The sequence below is a fragment of the Schistocerca gregaria genome, chromosome 1 (assembly GCF_023897955.1).
Source record: "Schistocerca gregaria isolate iqSchGreg1 chromosome 1, iqSchGreg1.2, whole genome shotgun sequence".
NCBI classification, from domain to species: Eukaryota; Metazoa; Arthropoda; class Insecta; order Orthoptera; family Acrididae; genus Schistocerca; species Schistocerca gregaria.
Window position 1 is genome coordinate 715,647,206 of NC_064920.1, and position 21,228 is coordinate 715,668,433.

The 21,228-nt window shown below is 43.9% G+C and overlaps 1 protein-coding gene across 1 annotated transcript in view; it reads right to left on the reverse strand.

Moving 5' to 3' along the window:
- LOC126302673 (lipopolysaccharide-induced tumor necrosis factor-alpha factor homolog) overlaps positions 1 to 13,579 on the reverse strand; it is a 46,322-nt gene extending 32,743 nt beyond the window's left edge. Inside the window, exon 1 of the mRNA XM_049991747.1 lies at positions 13,284 to 13,579. Within this exon, the coding sequence (XP_049847704.1) occupies positions 13,284 to 13,392 (109 nt within the window). The 5' untranslated portion in view covers positions 13,393 to 13,579. The remainder of the gene's footprint in view (positions 1 to 13,283) is intronic.
- Between the last annotated feature and the right edge of the window lie 7,649 nt (positions 13,580 to 21,228).

Consider the following 21,228-nt stretch of genomic DNA (forward strand, 5'->3'; position numbering starts at 1 on the left):
GGGCGGGGGTTCGCATTGCCAGAAACCAAGTTTCCTGCAGAGCAATGCAGAGGAAAGGGCGAAGGCTGATAAGTAGGCGGAGCTCAGCTAGATGGTGGAAGAAACCGCTGCAGTTCCACTGGAGGATGGTGTTGTCCATGGCTGAGAAAGGCTTGACAGGACTGGGAAGGGAGATTACGCCTCTGGGTCACCTGCTGCCTCTGATTTAGCACCTGTGATAGTGCTTTCCATGGCGTCTGATGGACCAGCGAGATGGAGGTCCTCAGCGGACGCCAGAATCTCCACCGCATCCTCAGACGCAGAGCTGGAAGGTTGCTGTGGGATGGCTGCCACCGCGAGTTCCTTGGGCTGAGAGCTCTTCTTGGGTTTCTCACGCCGTTCCTTGGGTCGCACTGGCTGGGAGGGCTTCACCGATTCAGTCTCTGGGACGGAGGAGGATCGTGAAGCCCTATGACCAGCTGATTGCGGGCACTTACGCCATTGTCGATCGTCAGGCTTCTCGCTGGCGGAAACCTGGGAAGGGAGGGACCCAAGGGACCCCTTGCGAGCATGAGAAGCCGAAGAAGTTGGACACTTCTCCAGCTTAGAAGTGGGGACGGACGTCCCCGATGGGTGGGATGGTGTTGCTCCTAAGGTAGGTGGCGCAGGAGCAACCCGGTGGGTAGAGCCCCCCACTGGCGAGGGGGCAGGAGGAGTTTTACTACTCGTCGATCCGGCCACAATTGGAGAAACAGACGGGGCTATCACAGGTGTTGTAGCAGCAGCGTAGGAAGATGTCATCCTCACAGGATGGAGTCGGACGTATTTCCTCTTGGCCTCAGTATAGGTTAGTCGGTCCAGGGTCTTGTATTCCATGATTTTACGCTCTTTCTGGAAAATTCGGCAGTCTGGCGAGCAAGGTGAATGGTGCTCCCCGCAGTTGACACAGATGGGAGGTGGGGCACATTATTGGGATGTGATGGGCGTCCGCAATCTCGACATGTGAGGTTGGAAGTGCAGCGAGAAGACATATGGCCGAACTTCCAGCACTTAAAGCACTGCATCGGGGGAGGGATATAGGGCTTAACGTCACATCGGTAGACCATCACCTTGACTTTTTCCGGTAATGTATCCCCTTCGAAGGCCAAGATAAAGGCACCGGTAGCAATATGATTTTCCTTCGGACCCCGATGAACGCGCCCGACGAAATGTACACCTCGGCGCTCTAAATTGGCGCGCAGCTCTTCATCAGACTGCAAAAGAAGATCCCTATGGTGAATAACTCCCTGGACCATATTTAAACTCTTACGGGGTGTGATCGTAACGGCAACATCCCCCTACTTGCCACAAGCGAGTAACCATCGTGACTGGGCAGAGGATGCCGTTTGTATCAGGACTGACCCAGAGCGCATTTTTGACAAGCCCTCCACCTCCCCAAACTTGTCCTCTAAATGCTCGACGAAGAACTGAGGCTTTGTGGAGAGAAAAGACTCCCCATCAACCCTCGTACAAACTAAGAAGCGGGGCGAATAACTGATACTGCCATCCTGAGACTTACGTTCCTCCCACGGTGTGACCAGGGAGGGGAACGTTTTCGGATCGTACTTCTGAGCGTTAAACTGAGCCCGAGAACGCTTAGACTGCTGGCGTCTGGCCACCAGCGAGAGACGATGTACCACGCTTCATTGCGGGTCATCCGCCCTGATGCCACCTACTCCGACCAAGGGCCCTCCCCACGGGCGCCACCCAGCCACGGCAAGAGCCACCTGGCAGGATGGCCGTTGCCGGGAGTCCCGATACCCCAGGAGGATAGGCATCTACTCCTTGGCATACGTGGGGAGTTAACGGTGCAGGCATCAGTAGAGCGATCCCTGTGTTGTCAGGGGGCTACAACCAACAGGGTACATGGCGGCCCCACCACAATGGACTGGCTACCGTGCTGGATGTTAGGTAACATGTGGTCCATGGTCGCCATCGGTGCAGAAAGAGGCACTGCACAGTGCAAGGTGTTATCTGCATGCAGAAAAAGAGTCATGCCCAAGAGATGGAGAGCGGACAGGACTGCAGTTCAACGGTGTATAAGCTGGCGAAAGGTCTGATCGCAAGATGGACACAATGCACAAGTAAGGCGCCCTTCCCCAATTGGCTCGCTCTTCGGAAAATTTTGAGACATGGAGGTCAAACCCAACAGGGGACCATCATATAAGGCCGAAAAGTTTGAGACTCCTTTTAGTCGCCTCTTACGACAGGCAGGAATACCGCGGGCCTATTCTAACCCCTGAACCTGCAGGGGGAGCAATGTCTGTATGGACCAACGTACGAACGCAACCAGAAGCCCGCAGGGGTCCGACCCGATTTCGACAGAAAACAAGGAACCCACAGAGGGTCGGTGAGTGAGCATCAGTAAAATGAGATTCCTGGAGAAGCACACAAGACGCAGAGTAAGACAAAAGAAAAGATTGCAATTCCAGAAAGTGACGATAGTATCCATTGCAATTCCATTGGAGAACCATAGAACGATGATTTAAATGGGGGCTGAACACGCTAAAGCCAGTCATACCACTGGATCCCCACCCGTCACTGACAAGGAGGGGGCGACATCCATGAACGATAGGTCAGAATCTGGTTGTGAAGTCAGGGATGGGACCTCCGGTGACACCAGAGGCTCTTTGTCCCGAGACTTATGTTTATTCTTCTTTTCAGGCTGAGATCGAGGAGGGCGGTATGGCATAAAGGAGCGAGCTGCAGCAAGATCAGGAACAGAAAGAGACCGGGCGACCTGGGGGCCGACAGACTCCGGCTCTCGCGGACGTCGCGCGGCAGCAGACCTTTGGCCTGGAAGGTGCCGGGAACGGTCATCCTGGGAGAGGCGCCCTTGACCGGCAGACGCCGAAGGTGTGGGACTCTTCTCTGGCTGGGGAGGGGGAGCAGCGCCAAGAAGAGAAGCTGTGGGAGCCGCAGGGTAGGAGAGGGAGGAGAGGGGTTCGGAATGGGGGTAAGGAAGGGGGAGGAAGGAGTGAAGATGTAACCAAAGCGTAACTAGATGTCTTGGTCACAGGGTGAATATGTGTATACTTCTTACGGGCCTCTGTGTAGGTTAAACGATAGAGGGACTTCTGTATCTTCTTTTCCTTCTTGTATACTGGGCAATCTGGTGAACATGGAGAATAACTATCATGACAATTTACACACACAGGACGGGGAACACAGGGCCTCCCCTCGTGGAGTGGATGTCCACAGTCACCACAGAGAGGGGCCTGTGAACAGCGGGAAGATGTGTCCAGAACGCAAGCACTTTAAACACCTCATAGGAGGTGGGATGTACGGCTTCACATCACATCAATAAACCATAATCTTAACTTTCTCAGGGAGGTTATCCCCTTCAAAAGCCAGGATAAAGGCACCAGTATCAATGCGATTGTCTTTAGGACCCTTCTGAACACGCCAAATAAAGTGAACACCTCGCCGTCCGAGATTGTCCGGAAGTTCCTCATCAGTTTGAAGGATGAGGTCCCTGTGAAAAATCACACCTTGTACCATATTTAGAGACTGGTGGGGGGGTAATGGACACAGTAAATGTGCCAAGATGGGTACAGGCACGAAGGGCCAGATTGGGTAGCTGAAGCAGTTTTGATCAGCAACGAACCCCACCGCATCTTGCTCAGGGAATTCACTTGGCCAAACTTTTCTTCAATTTGTTCCACAAAGAATAAAGGTTTGGTCGCCCCTAGCCGATGGGCCTGACCATCTTCCTAGGGGTAGCCATGGAAGGGAAGGCCAAAGGGGCAAGAGAAGCAGCACTCTAAGAATCAGTTCCACGTACAGAGACGGCTGCAGAAAACGACCAGAGTTCTGGACCTGTATGCGTTTCATTAGCATAGCGTCCACCCACTCCGGTCAGGGGTTCTCCTCACGGATGCCACCCAGGCCACAGCAAGGGCCGTCTGGCATGGCGGCCTTTGCCGGGAGTTCTGATGCTCCAGGATGACGAGCAACCACTCCAAGGCATGCATGAGGAGGTCACAGCTCAGGTATCAGAAGTGTGATCATTGTGTGTTCAGGGGGCTCAACCAAAAGAGTACATAGCGACCCCACCACACGGGCTGGCTACCGTGCTGGCCATACACCCTAGCATCAGAGAACGACATGAAAGAAAAGGTGGAATGTACTAGGAGGGCGCACATCAGAGACACTAGGTAAGGTACTCTTCCCCAAATGGCTCACACTACGGAGGAGAAATTTTATAATGGAGGTCAAACTCCAGAGGGGGACTAGGGAATGCCAAAAGGAGGAGATGGTTACACAACAAAGCCGAATTGTAAAACCAACAAAACCAGGAGGATAGCGGGGGCCAACATAAGCAAAGACACCAAGAGAGGGAGAGGAGAGGGCGACGGGAAACGAGCAAGGACGGGGAAATGAGGGGAAGGGGAAGGAAATGCAGCCCTGGAGAGAAAGAAGGCTGCAATAGCTCGGGGCCCCGTGCTCGCCACTCAGGTATCCACAAAAGAGTTGTGGACCCCCCCCCCCCCCCTGGGGGGGCTGCAAAGAGGAAGTACACACCAAAGTTATTGTGGAATCGTTCATTCCAGCTGACAGGAGCAGCTCCTGTTGTTCCGTTGTGAAAGACCGAAACCGGTCGTGGAGAAATTATTCTGTTACTGCTGCTGCGGTTCTCTTATTGGCAGTTTCGGGTACCCTGTGTCCAAGGAAAAATTTTGGACGAACTAACGTGTACCACCCCAGCAGCCTGCTATCTCAGACTAGTGAAACTCGTACGAATTTTTATACTTCCTACGGGTTCTACCATTACTAAGATATACACAAGCTCACAAAACTTTAGCAAAGTAACTACACTAATGCCCAAAATTAAAGTAACAAGCCACCACTTCACCGTCATTTTACTTATGAAATTGCGTCCTTTTCAGAATCAGAAACCTATAGCGTACTAGGCCGTGTCTAAAATATTCTCATGATATCAGTGTACTTCCGGCAAAAAATTCAACCTCAGATTTCTCGTCTTTGCTGTTAGTGGCGTAAACGCTACAATAAAATTGGCAGTAACGCGAATGCTGTTTTTTCACATCGTAGATTGTCTGTCAGTATTGAAATTGTTTCTTGACTTCCCATTATTTCGTTACTTGAACATTGTACTGTTCTTATTTTTTGTAGCTTAATCTTACTAAACCAGTTTCTAGCGCATTGCTTATTTATATATTGTTTTGTGAAAACCTGTCTTCATTTGCATCTGTAGGACATCGTCCAATACATTCAATATATTGAATGCTTTTTGCTGCGTGGATCTCGAACCCGCATGAATTCTGAAAACTCCTGATGCTTATTATCGGTACGGAACACGGAAACAAGAAACTGAAGGTGGAGCTGTCAAAAGAGCGCAACGATAAAGAATTGATGTGTTTGTAAGCATAGATACAAATAGTTGAAATGAAGTACCAGGAACATCATATTTGCTAAAAATCAACTGCTGTGCTAAATGTCAGCAGAAAGACTTACTTCTCTTTCCTGATTCGCTCCAAGAAAAGTGAGATTTCGTGACGGGTACGGTCATTGGTCAACGCAGTTACCGTTAGGGAGACGTCTCTACATATCGGGGAATCTCATGGCACTTACGGTCAGAGTATAATCGAACCTCACGAGATCGGCCTGCACTCAAGAGACGTTCACGTTCTACGTTTATCTCTTAAGGACAGCAACGCAGCGTCAGGGCGTATATTAGCATTCAAAAGTGATTAGCATTCGCAAGAAGTGTCTAGATATCGAGATGACAATTCTAGAACACTGAGATGATAAACGCTCTTCACGATCCGGTTCAGTTTCAATGTTCTCAATCGTGCTCGTACTGCTTGAGCAAAAAAGAAGAAAGGTTGGACAGTTTTCGGGAAGGTGTTTACTACTCGACAAACTTGACGATAATGTCATACCAACTGAAGAATGCATTCAAGAATGAAAGAAGTTAAACGAACGAAGATACTAATACGAAATCACAACAACTGTATCACTTCACTTTCATCGGTAAGACACTATGAAAACCTGTGAAAAAATGTACGAAAATGGTTTTTAGTAGCGACTCAAACTTATCAACGATAATAGTTACACTGATTCAAGGATGTCGGACGCGGAGCGGGAGAGATGACCAAAATTCCAAAAATGTTTTCGCTGCTGCTACTACTGTTACAAGGATCCCTCATAGTTTCTTAAATATCTACTACATACAGACATCGGCTAATTACAATTAATGAAATACTAAAGACAGCTTATATAACTTAAGAAGTACTGGGTGATGAAAAAGTCAGTATAAATTTGAAAACTGAATAAATCACGGAATAATGTAGATGGAGAGGTACAAATTGACACATGCTTGGAATGACATGGGGTTTTATTAGAACCAAAAAAATATAAAAGTTCAAAAAATGTCTGACAGATAGCGCTTCATCTGATCAGAATAGCAATAATTAGCATAACAAAGTAAGACAAAGCAAAGATGATGTTCTTTACAGGAAATGCTCAAAATGTCCATCATTCCTAAACAATAGCTGTAGTCGAGGAATAATGTTGTGAACAGCATTGTAAACCATGTCCGGAGTTATGGTGAGGCATTGGCGTCGGATGTTGTCTTTCGGCATCCCTAGAGATGTCGGTCGATCACGATACACTTGCGACTTCAGGTAACCCCAAAGCCAATAATCGCACGGACTGAGGTCTGGGGACCTGGGAGGCCAAGCACGACGAAAGTGGTTGCTGAGCACACAATCATCAGCAAACAACGCGCGCAAGAAATCTTTCACGCGTCTAGCAATATGGGGTGGAGCGCCATCCTGCATAAACATCGTACGTTCCAACAGGTGTTCATCAGCCAGGTTGGGGATGATGCGATTCTGTATCATATCGGCGTACCTCTCATCCGTAACGGTAGCAGTTACAAAACCAGAATCACGCATTTCCTCGAAGAAAAAAGGCCCGATAATGGCAGCTGTGGTAAATCCAACCCATACCGAGACTTTCTCGTCGTGCAATGGAGTTTCCACGACAGTTCTAGGATTTTCGGTAGCCCAAATTATGCAGTTGTGGGCGTTGACAGACCCTTGGAGCGTGAAATGAGCGTCGGTCCACAAAGCGTTAATCAATCGTCATCTTCCGCCATCTTTTGAAACGCCCACACCGCAAATGCCCTCCGCTTCACTAAATCGCCAGGTAACAGTTCATGATGCCGATGGATTTTGTACGGATAGCATCGGAGGGTACGCCTAAGTGCGAACCAAACAGTAGTGTACGGAATGCCGGTGCGACGTGCGACTGCACGAGCGCTGACTTCCCCGTGCATAGACGAACCCACTACAGTTTCCGTTTCTCCCTGAACTGTCTCAGCAGCATTACGCCTTGTGCTCGGTCGGCCACTACGGGGTCTATCCTTTAAACAACCCGTGGCTTCGAACTTCGGAATCATTCTCGCCACAGCTGCATCTGTCAGCGGACCTTTACCCGTTCGAATCCCCTTCCTATGGCGATAGGATCGTAACGCTGAACTAGCATATTCCCCATTCTGATAATACAGCTTCACTAAAAGCGCCTTTTCAGGTAACGCCAACATGCTGCGACTGCTGGTGCATATGATTCTCTCTCATTACAGCTCCTTTTATACACGATTGCTATGCGCAGTCACTGTCCTTTTGCTGTCCAGCGCCATCTGCGGACATTTTGTGAACTTTTTTGTTCTAATAAAACCCCATGTCATGTGTGTCAATTTTTACCTCTATCTACATCATTACGTGGTTTATTAAGTTTTCAAATTTATATTGACTCTGATCACGCAGAATATATCAAAAAGATCTTTATTAGAAATAATTTGAAACGTAAATAACTATAAGGGGAGGGGGCATCAAAAGGTTACCGTTCAGAGGCCGTACAGTCCAGAATCGATATGCCAAACAAAATTGTCGTCATCACTGAAGCATCTCTTAGTGTCTCCCAGTTGAGTTGGGGTAACGCCTGCCTTACTATATTTGCTGTATGGGCGCGTGCGTTATCATAGAACAGTGCACCCTTTGTCGCAGTTGTCGCGTACGATGGTTTTCATCAGACGTGCTGCTTCATGCTCATTCTTCTCTGTCCTATGCATGTCTACCGGTGTTTGTCCTTTGCATAAGGAAAAAAAAAGAACAGCAACATGTTGATCCAGTTTTGACGAACTGATATAAACGACTCGATAGTTCGCGTTCCTGCATTTACCTCAGGCACGTAGGAAAGAAATACCACACTAATACCTTGCCTGCGTGTGTGTTTATATGACCGCAACGGAGTCTCACTACATGGTGGTGTCCCTTTGGCATCGCCAATGGTCCTCCCTTCACGGGAGTAAGCTTCAGCTTATTAAGCCTCTCCCAGCGCCTTGGACGACCTCCACTCGGCCCTCCCGCCCATAGAGCAAATATCTCTGGAGTGAGCATTGCGTTCTGCGCATGTTGTCAACATTAAAACAGGATTGTCACGTGTTTTCGGGATTTCGCTGTGCGTGTGTGCTTTCTGCAGCGTTTGAAGTTTATAATATCAAGAGTTTATGTTGTGTTTCACCGTTTGTTGATAGTGTAATAGCGATGGTGAATTACTGTTGTTACTACGGATGCAAAGAAAAATATGTGAAAGGAGGGATAGTAATTTTTCATGGGTACATACCATGTATCTCTAATTGTAGTTCTCATATTAATAAGAGACACTGTATATGTTTAATATCTTCCAGAGACATTACAATTAAGACTTGATTCTGTAGACCTATTTTTCTACGATTTTATGACTATATAATAGATATTACGGCTCGTCCGGAAGCTTACAAACAGTCGCTTCCTGTCGTAAATTTGCTAGTGGAACAGGAAAGGGAATGGTTAGTTGTTTCAGCAAATATTATCCTCCATGCATTTATCAGTGACTTATCGATTATGTATATAGATTACTCAGTCTACTACTATTTATTTAATAAACTGGGAGCAAGCAAGTAAAATGCGTTAAATAAGTACTTCAAAGTGTCTTCAGTAAGAAAAATTGTGCTTTAGGTCGCAAAAACGAGAAAATAAATACACAGAAATAGCAGAAAAAAGGACGAATTAGCAGGGTATAATCGCTAATGTGTGGCAAACTCAGTACTTGCAAAAGTACTAGCGTACTGTCAAGTTGTTTTGCAAGACTATTACTGCAAAAATGTACGTCAGGCTCTGTAATACTATAAAGTGCCGTATCATACCGAAAACTACCAAAAATCGAGTGCATCTGAACTGTGACACCTATCACAAAGAACCAGGATGTATCACTTTCCCTTAAAAGTTACGTAGCTGGTTTATTTCCGGTATCAAATGGATGCTGTTAAAATGTCTGCGCAACATATATAAATAATACACGGCACGTACGAAAAGAATCCGTCTGTACTAGGGATGTAGTGACATTCTAAATATACAGGGCGTTATAAGGACAAACACACGACGTCCCGAGAACACGTGACCAGGCCGCCAATGTGTGTTGACAACACAAAATCTGTTCTGCGCATGTGAATGCTCACTCCAGAGATATTTACTCTATGCTCCCGCCGGGAGATATTTCAACTCGGCTGCGTATTGAGCACTGCCCTTTTAACCATCGTCATTTGCTTAGTGGCACTACCCCACCACTTTGTACACGTTGCGGCCAAATTTTGACTGTCCGCCACTTCCTGCTCGAATGCCCTTTAACTATTTGCGTTCCAGCTTGGGTTTGCCGTCTGATTTATCAGCCGTTTTAGCGAATAACGCGCGGGCTGTCGGCCGCGTTTCACTTTTTATGTGCCGAAGCAATATGGGGAAGGCCAGTTAATTTTTGGTTTTGGACCTCCATTTCTGTATGATTTTTATAGCTTTTTCCACGTTTCTGTTTTTACCTGTCTCCTATTCTGTCCATTAGGACTGACGTATATTCGGTTAACTCCTCTCTGGGTTCATGTTCTTTGATTTTGATTTGAGCGCGTTGGACCCGAGTTGTTTCTTGTGCCCTAAAACAAAAACTACATTACATGTACACTGTTGGCAATACCCTCAGACGGGAACTTTTCTATCGCCTCTTATAATGGAAGACAAAGAAATGAATGTATTAATTTCCCTTTAATGTTTTCAACCTTACCAATCTTTTTGATATTCATCCGTTTGCGACTGTCCCGATGTGACATAGAATTTTGCCTATGCCGAGTGTAAAACTGTACTTACAGCCAACTGCGCGTTTCATACAAATGGTATTCCTATATACTCTACTTGATCCTGCAATATAAGATTAGTGTGTGGCTCGTTAAGCAATCGTCTCTTTCGTATAACCAAACTATTAAAATTTAAATGTTTTTTCTAGGAGTGAACGGATATTTAGAGCCGGCACTGCACGTACACTATGCTGATGGTGACTCTGACGTGTTACCTCAAACGCAAGAATTGTAAACAGACCTCAGAGTTTATCGAGAAGTAAACTAAGCACTGACGAAATATTATTTGGATACTACTGGGTGTTCAGAAAGTCTCTCCGAAGTGCCGTATGATTGTTAGACGCGCGTGCCGTATGCCGCAGTGAATATACCGAAATGAAACACTCAGAAATACAAGTTACTAATTTATTGAATATTCATTTTTACTTACAAATTTTCACATTAAATGTTGAAAGTCAAAATCGGTCAATTCAGTAGCAGTGGTCGATTCGTTTCTTATAGACAGGTTCTTGTACTCCGTAAGAGAGAATCTACAGAACTCATTAGCAGCCTCACAAAAAATAACATACCGAAGTGTTTTGAACAGTGGAATGAACTAATGCATACATGCATGGACTCAGATGGTACAGCTTTGAATTGTAAATACCTTTTACAGTTAGCCTACACAAATCTTTTACCGAAATTTCTATGCGCATCATTTTGCACAGTCCATGAAGCCGGTGTTTTCCTTGCTCAACGTTTGGGATTTCAGTAGTGCTGAATTACTTATTTCACTGATAACATTTTAAAGGCGGATAGCGAAATAATTGTCAAAACCACATGTCGTTACTTAGATTCAACAATACACTATGTACAATCGTTGCGAAGTACTTATAGTACGACAAAACTACGACTTTGATTCAAGGTTCAGTCCCAAGAGATCAGATGATCTCGGTGACATGATAGCGCTTCGTTTAATTAACACGACTACAGGTATCGTTCTAGTAGACGCGGCTTCTCCGTAGCTACAATGCCATTATGAAAACAGATTACCAACTTGCCAGCTGGTTAACAAAATGAAATCAATACTTTTTGCTGAAATGTTTTAATCTTTTAAAGTATTAGACTTGTCTTTAATATATTTGTGTAAGCAAAACATACTGTTCCGATTCAGTATTTAAGAATGTCTTATTTGTGCAAAGAAAGACGTTTGTGTACGAAAGGATTCAGTTAGGTTTTTGCCGTTTTTTGCGCTAGAGTACACGCGTAATCTTAGCAAATGACACGACGAAAGTCGGTAAAGTGGTTGGTGAAGCTGCTCTCAATGTTGGTCGGACTATTCATACTGTTTTCTCTTTTCACGTTTCTAATGGGATTCCTCAGTACTGTACCGCAAACCGGTTAGCATCTCAGTAGATTAACATATAAGCAAGCGAAACCTTCTAGCTATTTAGAGGTTTTACGCAAGTGGTGCTTCAAAAGTTAGCAGGAAAATAACTTGCTACATCTGAAATTTGGTACAGTTCATCGCTCTCTCAAAGCAACGGATTATATCTGATCGCGTTGACACTATTTCCGAACGTTCGTTTATGCTTTTAAGGAAGAAGAGAGCGCTTTACGTGCCGTCGACAACGAGGTCATTAGAGACTGAGCACAAGCTTAGGTTAAGGAAGGATGGAGAAAAAGCAGCCGTGCCCCTTCGAAGGAACCATCCAAGAATATGCCTCAAGCCATTTAGCGAAATCCTGGAAAACCTAAAACAGGATGGCCGGCCGCGGGTTTGAACCGTCGCCCTCCATAATGCGAGTCCAGTGTGCTAACCTTGCGCTGTTTTTATGCTTTTAAACATTGACTGCAGTATTAGACTTCAGGAACATGAGCTAATGAACTGACTGGCGCAATGTTATGTGGTAATTTATGTGAAGAAAATAAATTGGATATTGCCCTACAACGAGTGTAAGCTCCAGTTATCAGAACCTTCGCGAGTGCAAGTTCAGTACCAGTTCAAAAAATAATTAAAAAAAATACGTGTCTAAGACTAAATGCTTGAAAATCCTGAAAACATGTTACGTGAAGCACCAGAAAGTGTGGATCTAGAGGGATAAAATTAGAAATGTTGAATTGTTGCGTTTCCTAGGGTATATTTCGCCATTATCGAGGTACCGGCAATTACTACATTTGCTGCATCATTATGCAATGTGGTGATTATTTTACATGTATGCTGCTTATGTGCTCTTATGTAGCGTTTGTCACTCCCCTCTACTACGGAAACGGAAAATTCTACCAAAGTTGTAGAAAAAAGTTTCACATGTTACGGAATGTACATAGTTTGTAAAAGGCAAATCCAGTGTAAGAGTGGATACAAATACGGTAGTAAAAATGATTTGCAAAATTACAATTGCGCACTCTTAATTCTTTGACAAGTATGTGGTAAGATAGTGATGCCAATACCAGCAACAAAATTAGAGTTTTTAATGTCGGTGTTCTAAGCTAGACCTTTAAGGGAGTAGGTCAAGGACAGCAAGATCTCTATTACTAGGATGCTAACTATCCGATTTTCGGATTATACGTGCGTTGCTCGGTAATCATTGAAAGTAATGTTTTTAAAAAGGAAGCCTAATGTATTGTTATAATTGGATCGAACAAACTGTGTTCGGTAAAGGAACAAATCGAAGACGAGGCTAAGGATAAAATGCGTTTGACTATATGTACATTGACACTCTGAAAAATGAGAACCGTCGCCAGAAATGTGCGACAATGAATTGAAGACAAATGATACGAAATGCAGTGTGTGTTAAGTGTAATTACGTAAATAAGTTCTCTCTTTCATGCGTAAGCAGCGAGTCAGGCTTTAAACGAGACACACAATGTTTCGAAACTAAAGTAAATTGCAGTTTCCGTTAAAAATATGTGTATTTTCGTTTATCCGCGCAGACTCAAATCCTCATTAGCCTGAGTAATAGCGCGATTGGTATATTTGCTCGTGTTCTATTCCACTAGTATAAACGAAAATCTACGACGTTGCATCTGGTTCCATAGGTTATAATTTCGTTTCAATTGACGGTTCCTGCTAGCAGACACTGGTGAAGGGACTTACCGTGGTGGAAGTAGTTAGGTGGCAGGCAGCAGCGTTCGCAGGGCGACGCCTCGTCCTCGCTTTCAAACTCCTCGTCTTCGTCCGTTTCCAACTCTGAGACCGCAGACATCTCTTCCTGTTATTCTTCAGCCGCGTGATCGACTGACGACTTCCATCGGCTGCCAGCGGTCGTGGCACAACGCTCCCAGCTTCACCAATCTCGAGCCTCCCTCCCTACACAGCAAACAGTACCAAGACGGCCAGCTGTGACTAATGGACTGCTGTTGGCAACGTTTAAAGGCCCTACACGCGCACCAACCGACCGACCGACAATTCGGACGTGTTTAGCCATTTTGATCGGCCGGAACAAATTTACTTTGTAGAGATGTCGGGCAGGTAGTACCACCAGACACCAGACAGCTGACACACACTCCACACACCCCCCACCACCACAACCACCATCACCATCCCTTCAAATTGTGCCTTGTCGTGTCAAATGCCCTGCCCAGCACCTGCCCCCTCTTACGGGTCGTCGGCTCCTTTCCCCCCTTCCCCCCACTTCGATTTTTCCTCTCCTCCCCCCCTTTTTCTTTCCCATCATCTGTTTGGGTTCCCCCCATCTGCCCTCGGCTGTGGTGTATCATATTTGTATTTACTAAGATGGTATCTGTTCTTTCGGACATGTCAGAAAGAACAGGTACCATCGGTGACCGAGCACCTCGTTAGAATGAAATTACAATGAAATGAACACCCTTAGCTGCTCACAGGCGTTGACATGCGTCAACGGGGATGTGTGCCCCGGCCGGGACTCAAACCCGGGATCTCCTGCTTACATGGCAGACGCTGTATACATCTGAGCCACCGAGGACACAGAGGATAGCGCGACTGCAGGGATTTATCTGTGGCACGCCTCCCTCGAAACCCACATTCTCAACGTATTGTCCCGCACTACATTCGTAGTGCCCCCGCCCATTATACTCATTACTCGAGGCGCGTTGCCGATTCCCCTAAGAGTTCGGGCACTGTTTATGCCCCAGGTTCGAGTCCCGGTCGGGGCAGATAGCATCTTAGTGAATATATAGTTAAGGCTCACCGGCCACTTGACCATCTTCTTCTGTGCGAAAGCACAAACAGTGCCTAACTAAGATGATACCTGTTCTTTCGGACATATCCGAAAGAACAGATACCATCTTAGTAAATATACAGTTAAGGCTCACCGGCCACTTGAGTATAATGGGCGGGGACACTACGAATGTAGTGCGGGACAATACGTTGAGAATGTGGGTTTTGCGGGAGGCGTGCCAGAGATAAATCCCTGCAGTCGCCCTATCCTCTTTGTCCTCGGTGGCTCAGATGGATAGAGCGTTTGCCATGTAAGCAGGAGATCCCAGGTTTGAGTCCCGGCCGGGACACACATTTTCATCTGTCCCCGTTGACGTATGTCAACGCCTGTAAGCAGCTAAGGATGTTCATTTCATTGTAATTATCATATTTATGCCTAGATTTTAGTGCAGTGTTAAAGTGAATGTTTAGTGTTGTTCGTCTTTCCAAAGTGTTGCGAACAGAAATCATGCTGTCGCTGGGTGTGAATTTTATATCTCTTGCGAACAGAAACCAGACTGTCGCCGTGGTTTTTAATTGTCTATTATTTTACCTGTCTGCTTCATATGTATTTTATTAATATCATCAACCCTTTGTTCTATGTTTTAAGTTCCACGATTTTCCGCCATGTTACCATTTAAGTCTCCGATTTTATCGACTTTTTAAAACAAATTCTGTAGGCTGAAAAGCGGCATACTAAGCTGCTGCCAGCTCATCCTTTAGGAGGGGGGGGGGGGGGGAGATCGAAACACAAGTAAAATGGTTCAAATGGCTCTGAGCACTATGGGACAGAACTGCTGTGGTCATCAGTCCCCTAGAACTTAGAACTACTTAAACCTAAATAACCTAAGGACATCACACACATCCATGCCCGAGGCAGGATTCGAACCTGCGACCGTAGCAGTCGCACTGTTCCGGACTGCGCGCCTAGAACAGCGAGACCACCGCGGCCGGCCACAAGTAAAAAAGAAAGGTCAACTGCCCGACAGTAGATTGTATTTTGTCACTGACCACAGTGTTAAATGCTGTTCTAATATACATGAGGAGGTGCGGGGCGGACGAAATGTTAAGCACGGAGTTTACAGAGCAATTTGAAGACTGCAGAGAATTGTCGGACACGTCCTGCGAGGAGTGTAGCAATACAAATGCAAGAAATAAAGCGCTTTTTTCATTCTTTAACGAATCCATAATTGTTTGAAACATTGAGAGAATAAAAGTCCGTCGGCTTTAGGTATTTCTGTTTTTAGGTTTTATTTCCGATACTTATCTGTAATGAAATCTAAAAATCGAAATATAGGCGTTCAATGGATGTTAATCCGTAAAATATATTTGCTTAATTATTACGCGTTTAAAAAAAAGTCCAGCCCATATCCAAGCCCTCTACCACAAAGAGGAAAGTGTGGGCTTTTTATAATTCTATAGTTGGTAAATGCTTCGTTAATTATGTATCCGTTGTATTTATTACATGATGTACATCACCACAATGCACAGTCTTTCTTCTCAGAATCTGAAATGAGTTTCTTAAACTTACAGGTCATCTTTTATGCTACATACATAAATAAATTAATGACGTCTTTTGTTTTATTTATTGTTTTTTTACCATGATGCATTTCCTCAGTCAACTATAAATCACGCTGAAGCGTTTAGCAATCATTTTAGTCAATAATTGGGGGGATACAACAGCACTGAATCTGAGGTCCACTCTAACTTCCGCCAGTGGCTAGAAACCGTAATGTAGCAACAGCCTCTCCTCGCAGCCTACAGCCTCTCTCTTTAAGAACGGTTTGATGATGTTCGGTAGCTCCTAAATGCAGGATTCATCCACTCTTGGTTAAGTACGAAATTCATCAGTTACCAGCTGCTTAAGTAACAGAACGTGGGTGAATTTATTTCCTTACATTATTCACTTCTTTGTCCACAGGTTTCTCTCTTTTTTTCAATTTTGGCCTTGTTATCGCTAAAAAAGTGAAGCCATTTTGTCTCCGCGTAAAACGAAGCGGGATGTGGTAGAACATGAACTCAATGAAATAAAGATAAACAAAACACAACAGGGTGGCGCTGAGTGCAGTCGGTCGGGACGTGTGAAGGCTGCCACGAAAATAATCGGTCGGTCGGTCGGTTGGCAGATAAACTGATGTGATTGTGTAAGGCGGGGCCCTTAGAAGTGGCTCACACACCCGTAAAGTAATTTCGCACTTCCACTACTGATTGACCATGTAAACACTCCAACATCATTCTGGAAATACAGTACTGGTAGCTGAATTTCACCTTTCACATTAGCTTTCGGATTCATTTGATAGGTCTACTTCATTCCAGTCGAGATTGCGTTGACAGATAACTAAAGAATTTTAAAATATTTTATAATATGGCGAAGTGATTTTGTTAAAAAATGAGAAGGAGAAATACTGATCACTAAATTATTAATTTCCTGTATTTAACTGATGAGACCTTTTCTGTTCTTGAGATATAGATACATACATGAATGCTCACATGTTTACTGAATTAGAAAACTAGCACTATTTAGTAACAAACATGTACCCTGCGTAGCAGACTAACAAAGGCATTCAATACAATCAATGTATGGTGACAAAATATTCGCTAATTCTATGTACAGCTTGAATCATGTGTCTTTACCCATTTGGAAGTTCTTTAGGTATCTGAAAGCGCCTAAAATTCGAAGATCAGCTACCGGTTTGCATTTTTTTCACATAATACGTGCCGTCTAGGTGGTTGTAACAAAATAGTTTTTTGTGCTTTAATTAGCGAAGATAATATTTTAAAACGTCTTTTATTAAACACTCTCCCTTTCGCCCCCATAAGAGTGCACTGACACAAAGAAATCGTTTCAGTCTTATTAAAAATATTGCGAAAGTAATGATAACATCACTTCATCAGGCTGATGAAATCAGAACACCTGACGACCACAAATCATTCGTATAAACTAAAGTAACACTTGCAAAACAGATATTTGATCGTGCTGCAGAAATAGGTTCTGGCTTCACATACACACAGGACAGGGAAAATACGTTTCAGAAATTCAGTTTTGGTCTTCCGCAAGTTGCGTTGCATGTAAACGTAAAGGGTGACAGCGGCGCGAGAAGCGGAGAGTCGATCGCTGCTAGACCAGCCGCCGTCATAAATTGCTAACATGGAGAAACCGAAAATATATTTCATTCTGGACGTGAAACGACCCGCAACAAACATGACGATGTTAGTTGTTGACTTTTGCAGTACTGCTTTGAAAATTTTGTTCTGTGAGGTGAAGTCTTCAGACATTATTGCATTTATCCCTGCTGTTATAAGCTGAGAGAGGTGGTTCAATGGTTAATATACTAGAGTCTTATTACGGAACACCAAGTTTCGAATTACCGTCAAGTCATCCAGATCTAAATATTTCATCGTTTTCCAAAGCCAAAGGAGGATATGCCTGAATCTTTCCTTCAGCAACTATACGGTCGATATTCTTCCCCATCCCAGCCCAGCAACAGTTAGCAAGTCTCTAATACCTTCGACGTCGGCAGGTCATTAAACTCTGACGCTGGAATAATATGTTAGTCCTTGAAATCATGAAAATCAGATTTAAATTCAGGTGCCATATGCGTCAATAGCATTCACAGTTAATGAAGTATACATGTTGCCAAGGTTGTTTCGACTAAGGCACAGAAGTTTCCTGGGGAGCGCTTATGCGTCCTCCATACACTTCTGATCTCTTCAGGTTCAGTCAGCCTGCACCCCCCCACCCCCCTCCCCTTGCGCCGCAGTGAAGAAAGAAGAAAGCCGTGATCTACCTACAGGCAGGCCAGTACCTCCGTTAAGGACTTCGTCACAGACTCTACTTTTTTCTTTATGTGAAAATTGACTCCCCTCGTTCTGTAGTCTGCAGGAATACCTAATAATTTTTGGTAGTAATTGTTATTAAAATTAGTGCACAGTAGCGTATACTGACGTTGCCAAAACGATTTTGGGTTTCTAAGAAGTTCAGCCATCTCAGTCTGAATTCTCCTTCTTCTCTTAAGCATTCTAGCCGATTGCTTCAATGCTCCCCAACAATGGGCTAAAAATGTCACTTTCCTCATTCCCTGTTTATTATTACTAATTTGAAATTTGTGACTTATGCATTCATGTTATTATTATTATTATTATTATTGTTGTTGTTGTTGTTGTTGTTTTATTCTTAAACTCACTCCTCCCGCTTTAATCAATGAGTTTTCCTACAACGTCAGCCCTGTAATTCCAAGTGCAACAATGGATCATATTAGTAATCACAGAATGACCTCGGAAGGTAACAAATTCTCCGAATAAGAAAAGTGGGAGTCATCTGACCAACTCAATCCCAAAATTAGAAGTCTATTTACCACAATCAACATTAACTTAACTCCTGCATCCAGGAAAGTCCTACAATTTACGATGAACACTTAAAGAACGAAAAGTTAAAAATTCAGCAATGCAAGAAACAAGACTGCTAGATGAGAACACAATGGATATTGGAAATAATTGACTGTTCTAGAGTCAGAGACGCTGAATGTTTAGCCAGCCAGAGTGGCCGAACGGCTCTAGGCAGTAAAGTCTGAAAACCGCGCGACCGCTACGGTCGCAGGTTCGAATTCTGTCTCGGTCATGCATGTGGGTGATGTCCTTAGGTTAGTTAGGTTTAAGTAGTTCTAAATTCTATGGGATTGATGACCTCAGAAGTTAAGTCCAATAGTGCTCAGAGCCGTTTGAACCATAATGCTTAAAAATACACCCCATCTGGCACTTGCATTCGCAGCTCCAAAAAACATTTTTAGTTCTGTAATGAAAGTAAAGCTTGTGGACAAACAGACTAACGACAATTACCTATAAATGTGCAAATAAAATATACAGAGTTATTAATGTGCATCTGCCGATAAACCAAGAAAATAAAACAAAACCAGAAACAACAAATAAATCATTGAAGGTGGCAGAAAATACAGTCTCTAAAACTTCACAGAATAACGTGAAGATTGTAACAGTCAGTTTTAATGCACAGATAGGGAAAGAAAGGAAGTTCAAGATATCGACAGTCGACTTTCCTTCGCAAAAATCGACTAATAAAAATTGGAAGAGAACGGCAGAATTATGTAGAAATTCCAGACTCAAAAATATGTCAACCAGTCTTAAGGAAAAAGCCTGAAAACGAAAATCATGGCGATCATACAACAAGAACATTTGTGAATTCCAAATGAACCATATCGCAATCTGGTCTCCACATCATAAGCTGATGGCTGACACAAACCACTACCTAAACCGGAGTGAAACAAGCCTGAAAAATTCAGCAAAAGTATGTCAGTAATTCCTAAACTTGATACTATGTAAGTAGGCTGTTAAGGTTTTGGTATTGGTAACGCCACATAGCGCTCTGTATGAAGATCACTGGCTGTGCTGTGTGCAGTCAGTGGCTGATTGGCATTGTTGTAATACTCGCCATTGTAGTGTTGGGCAGCTGGATGTTAACAGCGCATAGCGTTGCGCAGTTGGAGTTGAGCCGCCAGCAGTGGTGGATGTGGGGAGAGAGATGGCGGAGTTTTGAAATTTGTAAGAATGTATGTCATGAACTGCTATATATATTATGACTATTAAGGTAAATACATTGCTTGTTCTCTATTAAAATCTTTCATTTGCTAATTATCCCTATCAGTAGTTAGTGCCTTCCGTAGTTTGAATCTTTTATTTAGCTGGCAGTAGTGGCGCTCGCTGTATTGCAGTAGTTCGAGTAACCAAGATTTTTGTGAGGTAAGCGATTTGTGAAACGTATAGGTTAATGTTAGTCAGGGCCATTCTTTTCTAGGGATTTTTGAAAGTCATATTGCGTTGCACTAAAAATATTGTGTGTCAGTTTAAGCACAGTCATGTACAATGGTTCTAAGGGGACGTTTCATATGTCGACCCTTAGCCAAGGATACCTCACTGGCATCTTCTGATTTTTTCTTGTAGTTTGTGTAGTTAGTGTAGATTTTGTTTATTGCTAACGCGTAATTATAGAGAGAATTTCCTTTGCAGTTGCAGTTTTTCATTGTTGTACAGTAAAATAGTTGTGGCATGCATGTAGATTTGCAGCAAGTATTTCGAAGCTGCGCTTGCAATTAACGAGATATTATTTTCAGTGCTACATTAATGTGTTCTCTTATTTTTGCTCTTCAAATTGTGTTTTTGTGTGTTATCGTGTGAAATATTGTGACAATAATGGCGTGTGAAAAACGTAATACTAGGCTCCAAAGTAAACTGAGAAATGACAGTGAAGACGAAAGCAGTGTGTTAGCGCCACCGAATTAACTAATGTTCAAATTAGTAATTTGGTAATTGTATATAGGGAAATGGAGGGGGCTGCAAACAATGGTGTAGACAGTGAAACAATTAGTGAACAGGGAAGCATTATCGATCGATCGGTCGGCAACAGCTTGCCTCAGGAATCCGAAATGACAGGACACAATCTTGCAAATACTGTAGATTCAGGTTTTGCGTCCTCACCGTTTTCTCAAATAAGTCAAGACACATTTTCTGCTTTTCAAACTGCGAATATTGCCGGTTCAAATGCATTGCCGAATAGCACTGAGGAACATGTTTCAGTCACCAGTGCATTGTTATTACAATTAATGCACCAAATGGGACAAAAGCTTCAAAAGTTAGACACAATGGAACAAAATCTTCAAAAGTTAGACCCAATGGAACAAAATCAGAGACAAACACAGCAAAAGCTTCAAAAGTTAGACACAATGGAACAAAATCTTCAAAAGTTAGACACAATGGAACAAAATCAGAGACAAACACAGCAACAGTTAGACACAATGGAACGAAATCAGAGACAAACACAGCAAAAGCTTCAAACGTTAGACACCACACTTCAACA